The sequence below is a fragment of the Oryctolagus cuniculus genome, chromosome 2, assembly GCF_051225735.1.
Source record: "Oryctolagus cuniculus isolate XC-2025 breed Fujian yellow rabbit chromosome 2, ASM5122573v1, whole genome shotgun sequence".
In the NCBI taxonomy this organism is placed as follows: Eukaryota; Metazoa; Chordata; class Mammalia; order Lagomorpha; family Leporidae; genus Oryctolagus; species Oryctolagus cuniculus.
Genome location: NC_142868.1, coordinates 2,822,689 through 2,846,071, shown reverse-complemented (window position 1 = coordinate 2,846,071; position 23,383 = coordinate 2,822,689). Strand labels below are relative to the sequence as shown.

Genomic DNA, 23,383 nt, shown 5'->3' with positions numbered 1-23,383 from the left:
GTGACCTCTCCATCAGCGCCACACGGGGCACAGAGTGACCTCACCATCAGCGCCACACGGGGCACGGAGTGACCTCTCCATCAGCACCACACGGGGCACGGAGTGACCTCTCCATCAGCACCACACGGGGCACGGGGTGACCTCTCCATCAGCGCCACACGGGGCACGGAGTGACCTCTCCATCAGCGCCACACGGGGCACGGGGTGACCTCTCCATCAGCGCCACACGGGGCACGGGGTGACCTCTCCATCAGCGCCACACGGGGCACGGGGTGACCTCTCCATCAGCGCCACACGGGGCACGGGGTGACCTCTCCATCAGCGCCACACGGGGCACGGGGTGACCTCTCCATCAGCGCCACACGGGGCACGGGGTGACCTCTCCATCAGCGCCACACGGGGCACGGGGTGACCTCACCATCAGCGCCACACGGGCACGGAGTGACCTCTCCATCAGCGCCACAAGGGGCACGGAGTGACCTCTCCATCAGCGCCACACGGGGCACGGGGTGACCTCTCCATCAGCGCCACACGGGGCACGGGGTGACCTCTCCATCAGCGCCACACGGGGCACGGGGTGACCTCACCATCAGCGCCACACGGGCACGGAGTGACCTCTCCATCAGCACCACACGGGGCACGGAGTGACCTCTCCATCAGCGCCACACGGGGCACGGAGTGACCTCTCCATCAGCACCACAAGGGGCACGGGGTGACCTCACCATCAGCGCCACACGGGCACGGAGTGACCTCTCCATCAGCGCCACACGGGGCACGGAGTGACCTCACCATCAGCGCCACACGGGGCACGGAGTGACCTCTCCATCAGCGCCACACAGGGCACGGAGTGACCTCTCCATCAGCGCCACACGGGGCACGGAGTGACCTCACCATCAGCGCCACACGGGGCACGGGGTGACCTCTCCATCAGCACCACACGGGGCACGGGGTGACCTCACCATCAGCGCCACACGGGGCACGGGGTGACCTCACCATCAGCACCACACGGGGCACGGAGTGACCTCTCCATCAGCGCCACACGGGGCACGGGGTGACCTCACCATCAGCGCCACACGGGCACGGAGTGACCTCACCATCAGCACCACACGGGGCACGGAGTGACCTCACCATCAGCGCCACACGGGCACGGAGTGACCTCACCATCAGCACCACACGGGCACGGAGTGACCTCTCCATCAGCACCACACGGGCACGGAGTGACCTCACCATCAGCGCCACACGGGCACGGAGTGACCTCACCATCAGCGCCACACGGGCACGGAGTGACCTCTCCATCAGCGCCACACGGGGCACGGGGTGACCTCACCATCAGCGCCACACGGGCACGGAGTGACCTCTCCATCAGCGCCACACGGGCACGGAGTGACCTCACCATCAGCACCACACAGGGCACGGAGTGACCTCACCATCAGCGCCACACGGGCACGGAGTGACCTCACCATCAGCACCACACGGGCACGGAGTGACCTCACCATCAGCACCACACGGGGCACGGAGTGACCTCACCATCAGCGCCACACGGGCACGGAGTGACCTCACCATCAGCACCACACGGGGCACGGAGTGACCTCTCCATCAGCGCCACATGGGGCACGGAGTGACCTCACCATCAGCGCCTCACAGGGCATGGAGTGACCTCTCCATCAGCGCCACACGGGGCACGGAGTGACCTCTCCATCAGCGCCACACGGGGCACAGGTGACCTCACCATCAGCACCACACGGGCACGGAGTGACCTCTCCATCAGCGCCACAAGGGGCACAGGTGACCTCACCATCAGCGCCACACGGGCACGGAGTGACCTCACCATCAGCGCCACACGGGGCACGGGGTGACCTCACCATCAGCGCCACACGGGCATGGAGTGACCTCACCATCAGCCGGGCAGGCAGCCTCTGCTCACTGAGCAGGAGTTCACGGAGCACTCACTGCCTGCTAGACACAGACCGTGTCCACCTTCTTTATACGGAGCGGGGGAGGCAGGAGACAGGCGGCTCCGGGGGAACACACCTGCTCCGGCTGAGCTCCAGCGGGCCCTGGGGGCGCTCCTCAGGCTTCCGTGCCGGCTCACAGCAGGAGTCGGGGTGCCCGCCAGCGGGGACCAGCGTGCGCACCCACATGGGCTCCGCACTAGGCCAGGTGCAGGCAGCAGAGTCGGGGGCGCGGGGCAGCTAGCAGCGGGGGACAGGTAGTGGGTAACCACCACAGGGGCTGGGGACCTCGCGAGCCAGGCAAGGCCGCCGGGAAGTTCTGAGTACAGAAGTGGTCTGACACTCTGGGCAGCGAGTCTGGCTACGTTCTGCCCTCACGCTAGAGAAACACCTGGGACTTCCAGGAGCTCACGGAAAACAGAACTTTACAAATACACTTATTTTGGCACTAAAAAAATTGAAAGCCACGCTTTTCTTCATAGTATACATTTTGATAACCTTTAACTATCATCACTGTTACTATTTGAAAGGCACAGCAACAGAGAACGAGAGCTCTCCGTCCCCTCGGTCATTCCCCGTGTACCCGTAACAGCCAGGGCTTGGCCAAACCGACGTCAGGAGCCAAGAGCTCCAGCTGAGCCTCCCAAGTCCATGGCCATCGTCTGCTGCTCCCCAGGCACGCCGGCAGGAAGCCGGATCTGAGGCGGAGGCAGGACCCGATCCAGGCACTCCGAGACGGGATGCAGGCGGCCCAAGCAGCGGCTTCACCCCCTGACCCACAGCGCCCACTCCTGCAGCAACCCCGCGAGGCAGCCTCGGGCACCGGGTCGTTTAAGGTCTCTGGGACGCAGCGCCCGTAAGCCAATCTTGTCGTTCTCAGAGGAACATGTGAGACTCAAAGGCAGGAACCGGGAGAGCTCTCTGCGGGCCGGAGCAGCCAGGGGTCACCTCCACACGGCACCTGTCTTACGCAATGCACTTCCTGTGGGCACAGGCCCTCACCCCAAAGTCACAGGAGCACTTCAGTGAGTGGCTCTTGAGTGCAGAGGGACGGGGACCGAAAAGCAGTGGGCATGGGGGACTGAAAATCGGAAAGCAAAAATAAAATCTAAATCTGAAGCCAAAACCCCCCCAAGAACTGAAGCTGAGAAAGCACTGCATCGACTTAGCCGAGCCAGAACCCCACGGCCCTCCCGTACGGTCAGGACGGGGCAGACCACAGCCCTCCCGTACGGTCAGGACGGGGCAGGCCATGGCCCTCCCGTTCAGCCAGGACGGGGCAGGCCATGGCCCTCCCGTACGGTCAGGATGGGGCAGGCCATGGCCCTCCCGTTCAGCCAGGACGGGGCAGGCCATGACCCTCCCGTACGGTCAGGATGGGGCAGGCCATGACCCTCCTGTTTAGCCAGGACAGGGCAGGCCACGACCCTCCCGTTCAGCCAGGACGGGGCAGGCCACGGCCCTCCCATTCGGCCAGGACGGGGCAGGCCACAGCCCTCCCATACGGTCAGGATGGGGCAGGCCATGACCCTCCCGTTCAGCCGGGACGGGGCAGGCCATGACCCTCCCTCCCATACAGCCGGGACGGGGCGGCCACGAGGGAAGTCTGCGAGGCTCTGCGAGGAGGGAAGGCAGCGCCGGCTGCGCCCGAGGTCGGCACGGGGCACCCTGCCGCTCACACACGCGGCCTCTGACCAGCAGGCTCCCCTGGGGCTCAGAGCTCCCCGGCTGCCAGGGATCTCCTCCTGGGAGGCCGTGGAGCCCTTGGACAGGGGCACGCACAACTCCAGGGCACCAGGCACCAGTGCCGGCTGCAGGTCGTCTGACTCTGGAGGGAACCAGAGACAGACGGGGTCGGCCTGTGCGAGCCCCCGCGACGGCAATGCAGTGCAGACTCAACCCGTCTCTCCCCGCTGCCCAGGAACCGCCGCCTGTCAGCTCGCACGGCTCGGGGTGCGCGTGAGCTCTGAGCTCCGGACTAACCTCCTCATTCCTCCCACTGAGACTCTGCTGCTCCCGTCAAACGCCGGCCGCCCCAGAAATCAACAGCAATGCCTTCAGCCGGCCGGCAGGACGGAGGCCCCAGGAATCTGCGGCACAGGGAGGCGTCCTTGGAGGACGACGACTTCTCTCTCGGGAACCCCCAGCGGCGGCCGACGGGCGGCCCAGCAGAGACTGGACGCGGCAGCCAGGACCCCAAGAGCAGCTGTGGCCTGCGCTGCCGAGCTCGGGCTCAGGCGTTCAGAGCGGCAAGGCGCTCTAGGCACCGCAGGGCGGCAGGCCCCAGCCGTGCTGCCCGCGCCGTCCCCACAGCCCGCTCCTCCTCACGGCACGGAGCGCCCAGCACTGCCGGGACCGGCGGGCGACCAATGAGAGGGGCATGGTGCGCAGAACACTGAGAGGGGCGCGCGGTGTGCCTGTGAGAAATGGGCGCACAGTGGGTCTGTGAGGAATGGGCACACAGTGTGTCTGTGAGGAATGGGCACACAGTGGGTCTGTGTGAGGAATGGGCACACAGTGGGTCTGTGTGAGGAATGACACACAGTGTGTCTGTGAGGAATGGGCACACAGGGTGTGTGAGGAATGGGCACACAGTGGGTCTGTGTGAGGAATGGGCGCACAGTGGGTCTGTGAGGAATGGGCACACAGTGTGTCTGTGAGGAATGGGCACACAGTGGGTCTGTGTGAGGAATGGGCGCACAGTGGGTCTGTGTGAGGAATGGGCGCACAGTGTGTCTGTGAGGAATGGGCACACAGGGTGTGGGAGGAATGGGCACACAGTGGGTCTGTGTGAGGAATGGGCACACAGTGGGTCTGTGTGAGGAATGGGCGCACAGTGGGTCTGTGTGAGGAATGGGCACACAGTGGGTCTGTGAGGAATGGGCACACAGTGGGTCTGTGAGGAACAGGCGCACAGTGGGTCTGTGAGGAACGGGCGCACAGTGGGTCTGTGAGGAACGGGCGCACAGTGGGTCTGTGAGGAATGGGTGCACAGTGGGTCTGTGAGGAATGGGCACACAGTGGGTCTGTGTGAGGAATGGGCGCACAGTGGGTCTGTGTGAGGAATGGGCGCACAGTGTGTCTGTGAGGAATGGGCACACAGGGTGTGGGAGGAATGGGCACACAGTGGGTCTGTGTGAGGAATGGGCACACAGTGGGTCTGTGTGAGGAATGGGCGCACAGTGGGTCTGTGTGAGGAATGGGCACACAGTGGGTCTGTGAGGAATGGGCACACAGTGGGTCTGTGAGGAACAGGCGCACAGTGGGTCTGTGAGGAACGGGCGCACAGTGGGTCTGTGAGGAACGGGCGCACAGTGGGTCTGTGAGGAATGGGTGCACAGTGGGTCTGTGAGGAATGGGCACACAGTGTGTCTGTGTGAGGAATGGGTGCACAGTGGGTCTGTGAGGAATGGGCACACAGTGGGTCTGTGAGGAATGGGCACACAGTGTGTCTGTGTGAGGAATGGGCGCACAGTGGGTCTGTGAGGAATGGGCACAGTGTGTCTGTGTGAGGAATGGGCGCACAGTGGGTCTGTGAGGAATGGGCACACAGTGGGTCTGTGAGGAACGGGCGCACAGTGGGTCTGTGAGGAACGGGCGCACAGTGTGTCTGTGAGGAACGGGCGCACAGTGGGTCTGTGAGGAATGGGCGCACAGTGGGTCTGTGAGGAACGGGCGCACAGTGGGTCTGTGAGGAACGGGCACACAATGTGTCTGTGTGAGGAATGGGCGCACAGTGTGTCTGTGTGAGGAATGGGCGCACAGTGGGTCTGTGAGGAATGGGCGCACAGTGGGTCTGTGAGGAACGGGCGCACAGTGGGTCTGTGTGAGGAATGGGCGCACAGTGTGTCTGTGAGGAATGGGCACACAGTGGGTCTTGAGGAACGGGCGCACAGTGGGTCTGTGAGGAACGGGCGCACAGTGGGTCTGTGAGGAACGGGCGCACAGTGGGTCTGTGAGGAACGGGCACACAGTGTGTCTGTGTGAGGAATGGGCGCACAGTGTGTCTGTGTGAGGAATGGGTGCACAGTGGGTCTGTGAGGAATGGGCACACAGTGGGTCTGTGAGGAATGGGCACACAGTGTGTCTGTGTGAGGAATGGGCGCACAGTGGGTCTGTGAGGAATGGGCACAGTGTGTCTGTGTGAGGAATGGGCGCACAGTGGGTCTGTGAGGAATGGGCACACAGTGGGTCTGTGAGGAACGGGCACACAGTGTGTCTGTGAGGAACGGGCGCACAGTGGGTCTGTGAGGAACGGGCGCACAGTGGGTCTGTGAGGAACGGGCACACAATGTGTCTGTGTGAGGAATGGGCGCACAGTGTGTCTGTGTGAGGAATGGGCGCACAGTGGGTCTGTGAGGAATGGGCGCACAGTGGGTCTGTGTGAGGAATGGGCGCACAGTGGGTCTGTGTGAGGAATGGGCGCACAGTGGGTCTGTGAGGAATGGGCACACAGTGGGTCTTGAGGAACGGGCGCACAGTGGGTCTGTGAGGAACGGGCGCACAGTGGGTCTGTGAGGAACGGGCACACAGTGGGTCTGTGTGAGGAATGGGCACACAGTGGGTCTGTGTGAGGATGGGCGCACAGTGGGTCTGTGAGGAACGGGCACACAGTGTGTCTGTGTGAGGAATGGGCGCACAGTGTGTCTGTGTGAGGATGGGCGCACAGTGGGTCTGTGAGGAACGGGCGCACAGTGGGTCTGTGAGGAACGGGCGCACAGTGTGTCTGTGAGGAACGGGCGCACAGTGGGTCTGTGAGAACGGGCACACAGTGTGTCTGTGTGAGGAATGGGCACACAGTGTGTCTGTGTGAGGAATGGGCACAGTGGGTCTGTGAGGAATGGGCACACAGTGGGTCTGTGTGAGGAATGGGCGCACAGTGGGTCTGTGAGGAATGGGCACACAGTGTGTGTGTCTGTGAGGAATGGGCACACAGTGGGTCTGTGAGGAATGGTACACAGTGTGTGTGAGGAATGGGCACACAGTGGGTCTGTGAGGAATGGGCACACAGTGTGTGTGAGGAATGGGCGCACAGTGGGTCTGTGTGAGGAATGGTACACAGTGTGCGTGAGGAATGGGCACACAGTGGGTCTGTGAGGAATGGGCGCACAGTGTGTCTGTGAGGAATGGGCACACAGTGGGTCTGTGAGGAATGGGCACACAGTGTGTGTGAGGAACGGGCGCACAGTGTGTGTGTCTGTGAGGAATGGGCACACAGTGTGTCTGTGTGAGGAATGGGCACACAGTGGGTCTGTGAGGAATGGGCACAGTGTGTGTGTGAGGAATGGGCACACAGTGGGTCTGTGAGGAACAGGCACACAGTGGCTCTGAGAGGAATGGGCACACAGTGGGTCTGTGTGAGGAATGGGCGCACAGTGGGTCTGTGAGGAATGGGCACACAGTGTGTGTGTCTGTGAGGAATGGGCACACAGTGGGTCTGTGAGGAATGGGCACACAGTGGGTCTGTGAGGAATGGGCACACAGTGTGTGTGAGGAATGGGCGCACAGTGGGTCTGTGTGAGGAATGGTACACAGTGTGTGTGAGGAATGGGCACACAGTGGGTCTGTGAGGAATGGTACACAGTGTGTTTGAGGAATGGGCACACAGTGGGTCTGTGAGGAATGGTACACAGTGTGTGTGAGGAATGGGCACACAGTGGGTCTGTGAGGAATGGGCGCACAGTGTGTGTGAGGAATGGGCACACAGTGGGTCTGTGAGGAATGGGCACACAGTGTGTGTGAGGAATGGGCGCACAGTGGGTCTGTGTGAGGAATGGGCACACACTGTGTCTGCGAGGAATGGGCGCACAGTGGGTCTGTGTGACTGCGTGCCTACAGCCCGCCCAGTGAGGTTCTCCGCTCAGTCACCGTAACCCTGTCTGCACGGGTGCTCACTCTCCTCAGTGAGAGGGCTGACGGGGTGAGAGGTCACAGAGGTCACACAGGTGACTCACCAGCACGGCCTCCGCTCAGGGAAACGAATCCGGCTCGGCCGGGAGGGTGGAGGGAGCTCTGAATTACATCAGGACATTTAACTCTGTGCTTCCTGGTTAGCCTGCTATCATCTTAAAAACCTCACGCTTAGAAATGACTTGAATGGGGACCAGAGCCGTGGTGTCGCGGGTAAAGCCACTGCCTTCACCGCCAGCATCCCACGGGGAGGCCCAGGTGAAACTCCGGGCCCTAGCTTTGGCCTGACCCAACCCAGCCCGGCCCCAGCCGTTGTGACCTTTCGGGGAGTGAACCAGAAAACGGAAGCTAGATCTCTCCCCTCTCCCTCTCTCTCCCCTCCTCCCGCCATGTAACTCTGACTTTCAAATAAATAAATACATCTTTAACAAAGAAATCACTTGAATGCATTTTTGCCACCAAGTAGTTCTTAAATGAAGGAAAATTAAAAGTTTCTTATGGATCTCAAAAACCGAAAACTGCAAAGTCTCCTAACCAGGACCAGGACCAGCCTCCCCCTCTCTCTCAGCGCAGGGAACAGTGACGGGCGCTGCGCTCGGGCTGCCCAGGGACGCTGCAGGGGCTCTGGAGGGCCCTGTCCCCACGGCACGCCCAGCTGCCTGGCCGCCGTGACCCCTCCGCTCGGAAAGACACGCCCGGAGGATTCGCCGGCGCCAACCCCCTTCCTACACGCAAGTCAGGCTGTGCTTCGCTGGCACAGTCTCTGTGCGGTGGCGGCCCCGGCATGGAGGGGCACCTCCACACGCAGACGGATGGGGTGAGACGTGTGGCACGACCGCTCACGGGCGGAAGCCCTGTGACGACAAGCAGCACTCACTTGCCACCGATCCACTGCCGTTTTTAAGAAAGCAGGCAGGGCTCCCTGAGGGGACAGTGCGCAGCCAGCCTAGCCCAGCGTCTGTGACACAACAGCGCACGGCCCCACAGAGGCTGGCGAGGGGCGGGACACAATCACTCCTAAGGAAACCCCAGCGACAGCTACAGGGGCAGGAAATGCTGGCATGGTGGTCTTCCTGCAAACGTCAAAGCTGGGTCACAGGCACCGCCCAGGCCACCAGCACTCAGTCACCTGTGGGTCACAGACAGGCACCGCCCAGGCCACCAGCACACGGCCACCTGTGGGTCACAGACAGCACTCAGCTACCTGTGGGTCACAGACAGGCACCGCCCAGGGCCACCAGCACACGGCCACCTGTGGGTCACAGACAGGCACCGCCCAGGGCCACCAGCACTCAGCCACCTGTGGGTCAGACAGGCACCGCCCAGGGCCACCAGCACACAGCCACCTGTGGGTCACAGACAGCACTCAGCCACCTGTGGGTCACAGACAGGCACCACCCAGGGCCACCAGCACTCAGCCACCTGTGGGTCACAGACAGCACTCAGCCACACCTGTGGGTCAGACAGGCACTGCCCAGGGCCACCAGCACACAGCTACTTGTGGGTCAGACAGGCACCGCCCAGGGCCACCAGCACACGGTCACCTGTGGGTCACAGACAGGCACCGCCCAGGCCACCAGCACACGGCCACCTGTGGGTCACAGACAGGCACCGCCCAGGCCACCAGCACACGGTCACCTGGAGCCACCTGCACAGCAACTTAAGCAAAAAAACTGGAGTAAAACCTGTAACAAAAACAAAAAACTAAGCAAACCATAGTCTGACTGAGGTGCTGTCTGTTTTGTGCAGTCATTTCAAGCCAGCAGACAGCCCCAGGGAAGCCCGCGCAGCCTGAGCGATGTGTGTGGGGTGGGCGGGGGGAGCATGGTGGGGGCCACGGCACCCATGGAAACGCCACGGAAGCTGCTCCTCTCGTGAAGAGAACGCACCTCAGTGGCCGACCTGGCTTCCACAGCAGGCCGCAGACCGCGGGTGTGGGAATCGGGGCCTCTAGATTTTCAAAGCCCCCGCACGGTCACGGCCCCATGTCTCGCGGGGCTTCAGGGCGCCCCACGCCCCCGCAAACCCGACAGGCAGCGGCGCCCTCGACGCTCCTGAGCCTGCACTCACTTGACGTGATGTACTCCGGCGCCTTCCCGGGGCTCAGCGGCACAGCTTCCTCATAGTAGCCTTCGGGGAGCGAGGCAGTCGGCAGGGGCGGAGGCCCGCTGTCAGGAGGCTGAGGAGAACAGAGAGGAGCGTGAGCGTGAGCAGCCGGCTCCACCCGGGCAGGGGCCGGACGGCAGTCCCCCGTGGAGCCCCCCTTCCTGCGGCCAGCCCGCCAGGCTCGCCCCCTCCGGGGAGCGCCGCCAGCACACGGCACCGTCTCCTTGCGTGTCCTCTTCCCATGCGGTGCTGAGACACGTAGCCCCTCGGGGGCAGACAGGCCCACAATAGCCCGCACACCTCGGCTCCCCCAGGAATCTCCAGAGCCGATTCTTCTCTGCGGCCCAGCGCCCGCAGAGGGCGAAGCTCCCGGGACACAGGGCTGTCCTTGCTCGGTGCCCACCACACTGTAAGCACCGCATCTACCCGGGCCGGATTAGCGGGTAAAGTTGGCGCTCACTCTCACGATATTCCTACGAAGTCCTAGGAGATCTCCAGGAAAGAGAAGAAAGTCCCTAGGAACCACTCTAAACGAAACGCGGAATGACTCTCTGGCGCAGGAGGGAAACCGATCCTTGTCAAAGCCAATCAGCTGGGGGGTGCTTGGCAGGCAACAAAGGCGCCCAATCCCATCCCGGGGTGCGGGGGAGGGCCCTGGCTGCTCTGTTTCCGGTCCAGCTTCCTGCTTATGCACATCCTGGGTGGCGGCTGTGGTGACTCAAGTACTGGGGGCCCTGCCACCCACAAGGACTGCGCACCCAGCTCCTGGCTGTGGCCCGGCCCAGGCCTGTGTGCCGCAGGCATCAACCAGTGCATGAAAGATCTCCATCTCTAACCCTCCCTCTCTCAAATAGAATGAAAATAACTCAGTGGAAATTAAATAGAATAAAACCAATCAGAGCACAACTTGGCAAACTCTAAAAGAGGCGTCCTCTGGCCTTGAAGCCCTGACTTCAGAATAGGGACCGGCGAGGGGCTCACTCCGCCCTCTGCGCGCAGCCTGCAAGGCACAGCTGAGGCCGCCTAAGTTCTTGAACTTCCCTGCTGGCTCCAACTCAGCCCATCCCGCGTCCCTCTGAGAACTCGTCTCTGCCGGCGAAGGGACAGACAGCCCGCGTCCTGCCACCTGCGTGGCTCTCGGCTGCATCCACGGATCCACACGGACTCTTCCACGGCACACGTTCTACCACCTTCCATCTCACAAACGCCCTGTGGACCTCCGAACAGCACAGCCCGCTCAGAACTGGTGCCAGTGAGCGAGAGCCGGTTCCCGCCGCTTTCAGTGTTCACGTGCTCTCCTTCTGTTACCCGCGCCTGCCCGTTTCACACGTCCAGCAAACACAGCGGAAGAGGCATGCCGCAGAGAATGAACAAGACAAAGACCGACCTAGTTTCGGTAGAGCAACATCCCGATGGAATCCTGGGATGTTTCTGTGAGCACTCTAGAACGTGCGACTCCATCACTCCACTCCGTGTAACTCAGCTCAGAGGCAGGAAGGCCCGTGAGTGACTACCCACCCACGGCACGCCCAGCCCACGCCACCTCCGGCAGACGAGGGCCAGCGCAGGGCAGCAGACAGGCCCCGGCACGCCGCGGAGTCCTCGGAACGGAACCTGACACAGCAGGCTCGGCGCGGCCACGGTCAAGGAGCCCGCGCCAGGCGTGCGTTCTGGGAAGAGCGGTAGACTCACGGGGAGTCTTCCCTGGAGAGGCGGGAGCCCCTCCCCTCAGCGAGGTGACGGCAGATCACTCGTCCTGGGCAGCGCTGCAGCTGACTCACACAGAGGCCTCTCCAGTAACAGCCCAGACTCCCTTCTCCAGGCTCCGGCTATGCAGAGAGCTTGCTCCCGTGGCTGCTGGGATCCCTGACAGAACTTTCAGACCCCATTGGTACGGCCTTTTCAGAGAGACAGCCCCACACCCAGTGATTCCACTTCTAGAAGCACACCCCACTCGATCGAGAGGAAAAGCATAAGGATATTCAAAATATTTCTTCAGCAAAAAACCGAAAGCCACCTAAACACCGCTGAGGGGAAGGTGCTCAGACACGCCGCTGCATCTGCACGGAAGCGTCGGGAAGGTAGAGCTTGTCCACAGCCCCGAGGACTCCACACGGCACCTGCTGGGCGACAAAGGCAGCCACAGCAGAATCCCCGGCAAAACCGTGTGCGCCGGCACAGCACCGGCCGAGAGCTTCACTCCCATTTGTCTGGAACAAAAAGTTTCCACCTTCACTACTTGAAGAAAAAGCCTCACAGAGAAGTCTTCTAATAACAATAATAAATTATTATTTTATACAATTTTATGGCATAAATGCAGTAGTAGTTACTGTTATCACTATTATTCCAACAATGTAACAGTAGTTACATTGCCTACTGGGACACCATTCTGGGATACTTTGCACGGATTCTCTCTCCTTCAGAGAGTAACACCCACATTTAAGTATTTAAAGAATGACTTCATAGGCTGATGTTGTGGCAGAGTTAGACTAAGCCTCCGCCTGAGGCACTGGCATCGCATATGGGCACTGGTCCTGTCCCGGCTACTCCTGTTTCGATGCAGGTCCCTGCTATGGCCTGGGAAAGCAGTAGAAGATGGCCCAAGTCCTTGGACCCCTGTACCCGTGTGGGAGACCCGGAGGAAGCTCCTGGCTCCTGGCTTCGTACCAGCCCAGCCCCAGCTGTTGCAGCCTTTTGGGGAGTGAACCGGCAAATGGAAGACCTCTCTCTCTCTCTCCCTCTCTCTGTCTCTGTCTCTGTCTCTCCCTCTCTCTGTAAATCTGCCTCTCAAGTAAATAAAATCTTTAAAAAAAATGATTTTGCAAGTAAAGACAGAGACTGGGATGGCTGAAGAGCTTGCCCAGCGGCATGCACTATGTATGGGCTGATGAGCGGGGCCGCGGAGGTGGGCCAGAGTGAGCGCTAACGGCGGAAGCGGAGGCTGAGACGGACCCTGGGCCGCCCCTGTCCCAGCTATGTCCCTCAGCACCTGACGCGGCAGGTGGCAGAGCAGACTAGGACGACAGGAGAGCAACACCTTCCCTTACTCCTACCCCAATCTAGTCCTTGGTCCTCGACACAAAAACACCAAGGAACCGCAAGACCTGCTGTTAGCTGAGAAAGACAAGCCCAGACAGCGAGATGTGGGGACTCTGACCCTGGGCAGACGGCAGCGTGCGCAGCCTGCTCATCTGTGGCAGAGGTTAGACTATGCCTAGAGGAACAGCCAAATATCTAACCTGGGATAAGGAGGTTGGGTCAAGTTCTCATCTGTCACAGTCAGCAGGGCCCTCTTCTGACTGACACGAGAACCCCAGGGCCCCTCCACAGCGCGCACCACAGCCTGGGCCTCCCGTGCCGCTGATGGGGACCGAGGGGTAGGGGAAGTAATTTTCAATGGCTAATAACATTTTATAGCCTAAACTGAAATAAATGGTTTCAATACCAACACCAAGAATCTTGGGTAAGTACTCTTGGCAAAACAGAACCCTTCACCCAAATTACACCCACTCCATTCTGATCACTGTTTAATCTGCATTCCGGCCGCACTGGAAAACATCCCTTAAGTCTCTCCAGCTCCCGCGGCCCCGCGGCCGTGTCTCTCTCGTCCTTCTCCATCGGGAGAGGCAGCCACGCAGAGGCCAAGCACTCCAAGAGCAGCGCGCACAGGGCACGTCTGGAACGCAGCCAAAGGACGCATCTCAGACGAAAACGCCGCCAGGATCGGATGCTGAGACCACGCTCTGAGGTCCTCGAAAGTCAGCGAAAAGGAAGGAACATGACGGCTCACATCCACGGAAGGACCACGTCCGGCTCCCCAGGGCAAGCAGGGGTTTTGCTGTGTGACGTGGGCTTCGGTCTCAACACTGCAACTGGAGAAATGTCTGATTCTGTCACACAATCCCGAGAGCCTTAAAGCTCACCTGTCAGATACAACGGCAGTGCCGTCACACCGAGGACGACACGCGACCAGAAGGCAGGGCGGCCGGCATCGAACCTCAGTGTCTCACAGAGACAGCGAAACGGCGCTGCTGAAAGCGGCGGAGATGCAGGAACAGGGCCCTGCTGCCTGAAAGGGACAGACGCAGACGTTCCCGAAGTGGACAGTGGCGACGGCTGCACGGCACTGTCGGTCTGCTTAACGCCGCTGAGCTGCACGCTTCTTTAAGATGTAGCTTGAAAGGCAGAGTGAGAGAGAAAGACAGAGGGAGAAAGAGAGCGAGAGGAGGAGGGAGGGAGCGGGACAGAGGGAGACCTTCCATCTGGGGCTCATCATCCAAGCGATGGCAGCAGCTGGGCCTGGGCCCCCAAAGCCAGGAAACAGGAGCTCCACCCAGGCTCCCTCCGGGTGGCAGGGACCCAAGCACGTGAGCCCTCGCCGCCCCCACCAGGCTTGTCAGCAAGAAGCTGGATCAGAAGCCGGAGGAGCCAGGACTTGGATCAGCCTTCCCGCACGGGAGTGCTGCGAGCAGCGGCTTACCCTGCTTTGTCCCAAGCTGTACACTTCACAAAGGTAAACTCTAGGTTACGTGTGTTTTACTGCAGTTTTTTTAATCTTCACTGTTGCCCACTGGCATCAAATTTATTTCTTTTTTTTTTTAAGATTTTATTTTCTTGAGAGCCAGAGTAACAGAGACAGGGAAAGACAGAGAGGCCTTCCACCCACTGGTTCACTCCTCAGATGGCCACAGTGGAGTTGGGCCCATCCGAAGCCAGGAGCCAGGAGCTTCTTCCTGGTCTCCCTTGCAGGTGCAGGTCCCAAGCACCTGGGCCATCTTCTGCTGCTTTCCCAGGTCACAGCAGAGAGCTGGATCGGAAAAGGAGCAGCCAGGACAGGAACCGGTGCCCATGTGGGATCCATGGGATGTCGGTGCCACAGGGGGAGGCTTAGCCCACTATGCCACAACGCCAGCCCCCACTGGCATCAAATTTATATCAGCTCTGGGTCACCCCTCAATACGATGCGACTGTGTTCCATGCAAGCTGTGGAATGAGCACGTCTAGCGCCTGCCTCCGTGTGGCATCTCACACGCTGTACCACCACCCGCCTTTCTTCTCCCCACTAAGAGCTGAGGTGCGCCTGTGGACTCGCTGCTCACGCAGCGCAGGAAGCAAAGCACAGGTGGGGTTCCCCTGCATCAGACCCTGTGGCGCTGGGTGGTGGGTCACGGGCAGCCAGCACCAACACAGGCGGGACCCGCTGCCAGACCGGGGCCCATCCTGGCAACCGGCTCTCAGCACAGTCACACTTGCTGCCTGTAAGTACAGCCGGCCTGACAGCTGCACAACTCCCCTAATCAAACACAAAAATTCTTCGGATGCTTGGGCCTATTCCAGGCCCCCCTTGGAAAGCAAGGACACAAGGCAGACTGGGAAGCCCCTGTGGTCCAGAGGCTCAGGGGAGAGTCGCAGTGGCCACTGAGCACACACACCCACCTACACTGTCTCCTGAACACTCCAGATAAACGTGCTGCCTGGGACACTGGCCGCCGGCTCGTCCACTCCGAGGGAGACAGCAACAGCCTCAGCGGCACCGGAGAGCTGGCAGGGGCAGCAGCAGGGCGTCACCAGCGTCTCCTGAGCCGTGGGCAGTGTTGTCTGCGTATTATGCAACGTGCAAGGCACAAACACCTTCTCAAAGCCTGAAGTGTAGTTTGATTCAAAGAATCCGATAGCTGGCAACTGCGTAAGGCACCGAGCGGCCCTAGGAGAGGGAGCCTCCACCTCTGCAGGTGTCTCACACAGGGCCTGAGAGGGGCCTCCACCTCTGCAGGGGTCTCACACAGGGCCTGAGAGAGGAACCTCCACCTCTGCAGGTGTCTCACACAGGGGCCTGAGAGAGGAACCCTCACCTCTGCAGGGGTCTCACACAGGGGCCTCCACCTCTGCAGGTGCCTCACACAGGGCCTGAGAGGGGCCTCCACCTCTGCAGGGGTCTCACACAGGGGCCTGAGAGGAACCTCCACCTCTGCAGGGGTCTCACACAGGGCCTGAGAGAGGAACCTCCACCTCTGCAGGGGTCTCACACAGGGCCTGAGAGAGGAACCTCCACCTCTGCAGGTGTCTCACACAGGGCCTGAGAGAGGAACCTCCACCTCTGCAGGTGTCTCACACAGGGCCTGAGAGAGGAACCTCCACCTCTGCAGGTGTCTCACACAGGGCCTGAGAGGGGCCTCCACCTCTGCAGGTGTCTCACACAGGGCCTGAGAGAGGAAGCCTCCACCTCTGCAGGTGTCTCACACAGGGCCTGAGAGAGGAGGCCTCCACCTCTGCAGGGGTCTCACACAGGGCCTGAGAGAGGCCTCCACCTCTGCAGGGGTCTCACACAGGGCCTGAGAGGAACCTCCACCTCTGCAGGGGTCTCACACAGGGCCTGAGAGAGGCCTCCACCTCTGCAGGTGTCTCACACAGGGCCTGAGAGAGGCCTCCACCTCTGCAGGGGTCTCACACAGGGCCTGAGAGGAACCTCCACCTCTGCAGGGGTCTCACACAGGGCCTGAGAGGGGCCTCCACCTCTGCAGGTGTCTCACACAGGGCCTGAGAGAGGCCTCCACCTCTGCAGGGGTCTCACACAGGGCCTGAGAGGAACCTCCACCTCTGCAGGTGTCTCACACAGGGCCTGAGAGAGGAGGCCTCCACCTCTGCAGGTGTCTCACACAGGGCCTGAGAGAGGAACCTCCACCTCTGCAGGGGTCTCACACAGGGCCTGAGAGAGGAACCTCCACCTCTGCAGGTGTCTCACACAGGGCCTGAGAGAGGGGAACCTCCACCTCTGCAGGTGTCTCACACAGGGCCTGAGAGAGGAGGCCTCCACCTCTGCAGGTGTCTCACACAGGGCCTGAGAGAGGAACCTCCACCTCTGCAGGTGTCTCACACAGGGCCTGAGAGAGGAACCTCCACCTCTGCAGGGGTCTCACACAGGGCCTGAGAGAGGAACCTCCACCTCTGCAGGTGTCTCACACAGGGCCTGAGAGAGGAACCTCCACCTCTGCAGGTGTCTCACACAGGGCCTGAGAGGGGCCTCCACCTCTGCAGGTGTCTCACACAGGGCCTGAGAGAGGAAGCCTCCACCTCTGCAGGGGTCTCACACAGGGCCTGAGAGGGGAACCTCCACCTCTGCAGGTGTCTCACACAGGGCCTGAGAGGGGCCTCCACCTCTGCAGGGGTCTCACACAGGGCCTGAGAGAGGCCTCCACCTCTGCAGGTGTCTCACACAGGGCCTGAGAGGGGAACCTCCACCTCTGTAGGTGTCTCACACAGGGCCTGAGAGGAACCTCCACCTCTGCAGGTGTCTCACACAGGGCCTGAGAGAGGCCTCCACCTCTGCAGGTGTCTCACACAGGGCCTGAGAGAGGAACCTCCACCTCTGCAGGTGTCTCACACAGGGCCTGAGAGAGGAACCTCCACCTCTGCAGGGGTCTCACACAGGGCCTGAGAGAGGAACCTCCACCTCTGCAGGTGTCTCACACAGGGCCTGAGAGAGGAACCTCCACCTCTGCAGGTGTCTCACACAGGGCCTGAGAGAGGAACCTCCACCTCTGCAGGTGTCTCACACAGGGCCTGAGAGAGGAACCTCCACCTCTGCAGGGGTCTCACACAGGGGCCTGAGAGAGGAACCTCCACCTCTGCAGGTGTCTCACACAGGGCCTGAGAGGGGAACCTCCACCTCTGCAGGGGTCTCACACAGGGCCTGAGAGAAGGCAGCGTGCGAGTCCGCGCATCTGGACTCCAGTGCTCGAGAAGTAGTCGCCAGACACGAACCACGAGCCAGGAACGCCCTCACGGCTTGCGTTACTCCGCCGATCAACCCCAAGCTGCCCCGCAAGCCCACCTGCAGAACAAACACCCACCCATCACCCAGCGACCGTAAGCACTCCTGATGCCCACAGGAAGCTTGCCAGCCCCTCCCTGGAGCCCCTCCTTCACCGCCCACAACATCCATGAAACCAACGCTGGGAATCGGCACCAGCCAGAAATAACCACCAGGGCCGCCAGCAGCTTCCCCATGGCGGCATCAGCCAATGACAGGATCATTAGAGTAAAACAGACTGACGTCACACTCCCATAATGCACCTGCTGCCATGATACTGCCAAGACTTCCAAAAAAGGGCAAGGAAATGGGAGGCGCTCCAGCGCCACCCCCAGGCCCCCCCACCTGTGAACACTGGATTGATCCCCAGCGGACAGCACTGGGGACCCCTGGGGGTCGGCCCAGAGCCCCCTGCATGCAGCTCCCCGTGGGCGTGGCCTGTCCCCCGTGAATGTGCACTTCTGCTTTACGTGCACACGAGTCTGTCCCTCTGCTGACCCCGACTACGTCCCGTCTTCAAAGTCTGTCTTGCACTGGACACAGAACCCGGGCCCAGCCACCCCGACGCGCTCCCAGTACACATGGCTCCCTGCCAGCCGGCGCCTTCATCCGTGGGGCACCGTCCACCCGGCACAGCTCCCACACATCCCGCCTTCACCCCTCGGGCAGCAGATGCTCCCGCACACCAGGAAATGGCCACCTGGCCAACTGCCAGCTCACGGTTAAGTTCCTGAGCGAATCACTTAGCTTGCTGAGTTAGGAATTCACCAAAAACTACCGGAAAATTAGAGGAGCACCCTCCGAAGCAGGCTCTAACCGACACGCTGACCGACGTGCTCCGCCCCGCTGTGAAACTGCCTGATGTCCACAAAATGCGGAGCCTTCGTGGCCAACAAGCCCCTCCCGAGAGCCTGCGAGTCCTAGCACGTGAGCCGTGCATGTAGGGGGAGTCAGCTTGGATCTTTACGTCCTCGTGACTGCGATCACTCAATCTGTCACATAAATAAATGAAAACGAGTGAGTGACAAGCGGAGCGGAGGAGTCCCTGAGACGCTGCCAGGGTCGCCCGAGACAGCCGGAGAAACGCGTCTCCTGGAGGCCTGCACTCAGCCGCGCCACCGCCACGGAAGGCCCACAGCACACCCTGGACAGCCCTGCCCGGAGACGGGCAGAGCCTCACGAGCCCTCGGCCCCACCGCAGACGCGCAGCGGCTGTGCAGTGACAGCGGGAAACACCCCTGACGTCGTCAGGACTAACATGGGGCTCATTTCCAAAAGCAGAGACCCGAGAAGGAACGGAGCATGGCCCCAGGAGCCCCTTCCCCGGGGCTGGACGGCAGAGGGCAGCTTCAGCGTGCGCGCGCTCGCTCCCTCTCCCTCTCTCTCTCTCTCTCTCTCTCGCTCCTCACCTCATGCATGCCAACAGACTGTGAGCTACTTCAAGCCAGCACTTTTAAACAAGCACTTGTCAATACCACGCTAGCCTTTTCCTCCTGTACTGAAGGAAAGGACGGGGTGTCCAATTCTGAGTGAAAAGCAGCTGACAGCTGGCTTGCAGGTGCGGACAGGATGCTACAGGGAGGGCAATGCCCTCTGGGTGACGTGCAGCCACGGAACGGCCAACACGGGACAGGGCGGCCAGCAGAGCGGCAGACCCTTCCTGGGTGCCTCAGGCTGACCACAACTATTCCTTCTGCAACCTGGCTTCAGCCTTCAGCCTCACATCAGGCATGCAAAAGCTTCTGCCCTTCTGAAAAACATAAAAACCAAGGCAGGTTCTTCATACTTGGAAAACAGAAACAGGGAGAATGGGGCATCTTAGGTGACTCTGGGAAGACTGGGACCTTCCGGGTGCTCGGCCGCGGGGACTGTGACCTTCTGGGTGCTCGGCCGCGGGGACTGCGACCTTCTGGGTGCTCGGCCGCGGGGACTGCGACCTTCTGGGTGCTCGGCCGTGGGGACTGAGGCCTTCCAGGTACACAGCTGTGGGGACTGCGGCCTTTCGGGTGCTTGGCTGTGGGGACTGCGACCATCCGGGTGCTTGGCCGTGGGGACTGAGGCCTTCCGGGTGCTCGGCCGTGGGGACTGGTACCTTCCAGGTACACAGCTGTGGGGACTGCGACCTTTCGGGTGCTCGGCTGTGGGGACTGCGACCTTCCAGGTGCTTGGCCATGGGGACTGAGGCCTTCCGGGTGCTCGGCCGCGGGGACTGAGACCTTCCGGGTGCTCGGCCGTGGGGACGGAGACCTTCCGGGTGCTCGGCCGTGGGGACTGAGGCCTTCCGGGTGCTCGGCCGTGGGGACGGAGACCTTCCGGGTACACAGCTGTGGGGACGGAGACCTTCCGGGTGCTCGGCCGTGGGGACTGAGACCTTCCGGGTACTTGGCCGCGGGGACTGCGACCTTCCGGGTGCTCGGCCGTGGGGACTGCGACCCTCCGAGCGCTCGGCCGTGAGGAGGAGGGCAGCGACGCGCACTGGACGAGCAGCCCCACGTGTGGCTGCTCACCGCCACCCTTCCTAGCGAGCTGGGGGTGAAGCCTTGCTCTCCGCTGTCTCGTGTGCCAGTCACCCTTTGATGGGTGGGGCGGTCTCTGGTGCTCCGTTCCCACAACATGCAGCATGCGCGAGGCATGAGGAGGGAGAAAGACCCACCAGTCCCACCGCTACTTGAAGGCTCTGTTTAAACTGACGACCCTGCCGGCACACGGACACCTGTTAAAGTCCCTCACCTTACCCCGCGTTCTGACTACCCGCCGGCTGCGATGGCATCAGGAGGGCTTCTCACACTCCCTCCACCGGGCCACTGCGTCATGCCTATGTGCAGCCGAGGGCACGGACAGGGCTCAGGGCAGGACAGAGTGACAGACACAGACAAGAAGAGAGAGAGAGAGAAAGGTGAGTGAACACTGAGTAATAATTGTACTTGAGAGAAAATCTGCAGAAATTGACCAATTGGTCCGCAGTTAGTCCAGGAGAACTCTGTCTGAAACTGGCAACCACGCTGACAACCCGTGTCCGGCTGGGACGTGAGGGGCGTGGGGTTCAGTCCAGACCCCTCCAGCATCAGAGAAGACGCCGGGCAGCTCACAGAGCCACCGCCACCTTCCCGGCTGCTTCCAGGGCTGTTGTCTCACCCTCAGTCTGGAAACTCCTGTCCTCCTACGGAGGGCGACGGTCAAATTCAAGACCCAGCATGGGGAGCCCCATCGCGGGAGGCCCCACTTCAAGCCAAGCTTACAGAGAAAAACAAGAACAACTCAGAGGACAGCAACAAGTGAATCAGTGGTTTCTCATCTCCTTCTTCATGTATGAGGTAACATGTCAATCAATACGACCACTGCTTCCTGTCCCGGCCGCTCTTCCTCGGATCCCGCTCCCTGCTACTGTGCCGGAAGGCAGCGTAAGATGGTCCAAGTGCTTGGGTCCCTGCACCCATGTGGGCACCTGGACGATGCTCCTACATCCTGACTTCCACCTGGCCCAGCCCTGGCCAGTGTGGCCACTAGGGGAGTGAACCAACAGATGTAGACCTCTCTCTCCCTCTCTCTCTCTCTCCCCCGCTCTACCTCTCTCTCGCTTCTCCCTCCCCCCTCCCTGTAACTGCCTTTCAAACAAACAGTGTAAAATACACATCATATACACTTATATATCCATATAGATAGAGATATACAGATATAGATATACACCGTCAAATGTGGCACAGTTAAATGCACGGCACAGGAGCCTAAGGCATGGAGGACACGTGAGCGCGTGCATGACCTGAGTTCCTAGCACGGGCAGGAGACCAGCGGCTGGCACGGCAGCTCTCACACCCTGTCCCCTACTGCAGGGCAGGGCCTCGGCTCCAGCTTCCTGTTGAGGTGCACGCCAGGAGGCAGCAGGCCACGGCCCAAGTACTTGGGTCCCAGCCTCTCCCGTGAGAGATCTGGCTGGAGTTCTGGGATCCCGGCTTCAGCCTGGCCCAGCCTTTCTGTGTGGGCATTTGGGGAGCAAACTGGCAGATGGAAGATCTCTACTTGTCTCTCTCTTCTTTTCAAATAAGCAAGTCAATACTTTTTAAAGGAAAAGAAATATACAACTGTGATATACAGAAAAAAATTTTAATTTTTTCTAACAATCGTAAAACAGCTGAAATCAATCTTACTAAGGCAGCCGTGTGGTGCGTAACAACATTTTGGTCAACAATGAACTGTACAGGCAACAGTGGCCCCATAGGATTACAAGGAAGCTGATTCCTGCTGCCTAGGGCCGGTGTAGCACTCACCCCAGGCAGCCCTAGTGTGTTCCTGATGATGTTGGCATCACCAGCCACATGAAAGTATGGGATCTACAATTATGCACACCACGAAACTCCTGACAGTGAACAACTACCCTACTGCAATGCTTCTCAAAACAGGGCCCCATCAACAAGCAGCACAGAACTGTGTATAACACAGACTGTATCTAACACTGTATCCAACACTGTATCTAACACTGACTGTATCTAACACTGACTGCATATTAACACTGACTGTATCTAACACTGACTATATCTAACACTGTATCTAACACTGAGTGTATCTAACACTGTGTATCCAACACTGTATCTAACACTCACTGTATCTAACACTCACTGTGTATCTAACACTGACCGTATATCTAACACTGACCGTATCTATCACTGTGTATCCAACACTGTGTCTAACACTGACTGTATATCTAACACTGACTGCATATTAACACTGACTGTATCTAACACTCACTGTGTATCTAACACTGACTGTATCTAACACTGACTGAATCTATCACTGTGTATCCAACACTGTATCTAACACTGACTGTATATCTAACACTGACTGTATCTAAAACTGACTGTGTATCCAACACTGTATCTAACACTGACTGTATCTAACACTTGCTGGGTATCTAACACTCACTGTGTATGTAACACTGTAGATCTAACACTGACTGTGGATCTAACACTGTATATCTAACACTGTATCTAACACTGTATATCTAACACTGTGTATCCAACACTGACTGTGTATCCAACACTTGCCAGTGCATCTTCTTTAACTGGAGTGTGCAGAATGCAGCTCAACGTGTCACCTACGCAATCATTATCAATGAGGCATTTTAGATCCTTTTTCTCACACTGAGTCTTCCAGCTCCAGTCGTTTTAGAACACACGTAGCATCTCAACTGGAGCGACCAGGCTGCAGGTGCTCAGCGGCCAGTGAGGCGAGCACAGGTGGAGAACGCGTGCAGACGGTGACTCGCTGGGGAGCGGCCCCACGAGCGCGGGCCGTACCTGCCTCTTCTTTACTACTTTCCTTTCTCTTTAACTCCATATTTCCCTTCTTTCTTTCTCCACTCAACAAAAGGGAAATTTACCGAGGCCTCAGGGCCCTGGGGCTCGGGCAGGAGGCTGCCCTGTGGGGCAGGGGCCTTGTTTGACCTCTTGGGGCAGCACCGGGGAGCAGGGAGCGGCACACCTGAGGCAGATCTTGTAGCCGTGAGGGGGAGGCCTCGGAGACACCGCCTCGCAGGCAAAGCCGCAAGCTGGGTGTGGTGGTCTGAGACAGGGTGGCCAAGGTCAGGCGCTGTTGGTCAGGCAGGATGCCC

The 23,383-nt window shown here is 60.1% G+C and overlaps 1 protein-coding gene across 12 annotated transcripts in view; it reads right to left on the bottom strand.

Moving 5' to 3' along the window:
• AFAP1 (actin filament associated protein 1) overlaps nt 1-23,383 on the bottom strand; it is a 173,848-nt gene that overhangs the window by 83,477 nt on the left and 66,988 nt on the right. For 11 of the 12 annotated variants that reach the window (XM_089325161.1, XM_089325224.1, XM_089325157.1 and 8 more), the window contains one exon: nt 9,933-10,041. In XM_089325161.1, the coding sequence (XP_089181287.1) occupies nt 9,933-10,041 (109 nt within the window). Of the gene's footprint in view, nt 1-9,932; nt 10,042-20,508; nt 20,622-23,383 lie in introns of all 12 variants that reach the window. The other variant, XM_089325215.1, reaches the window with a different exon arrangement.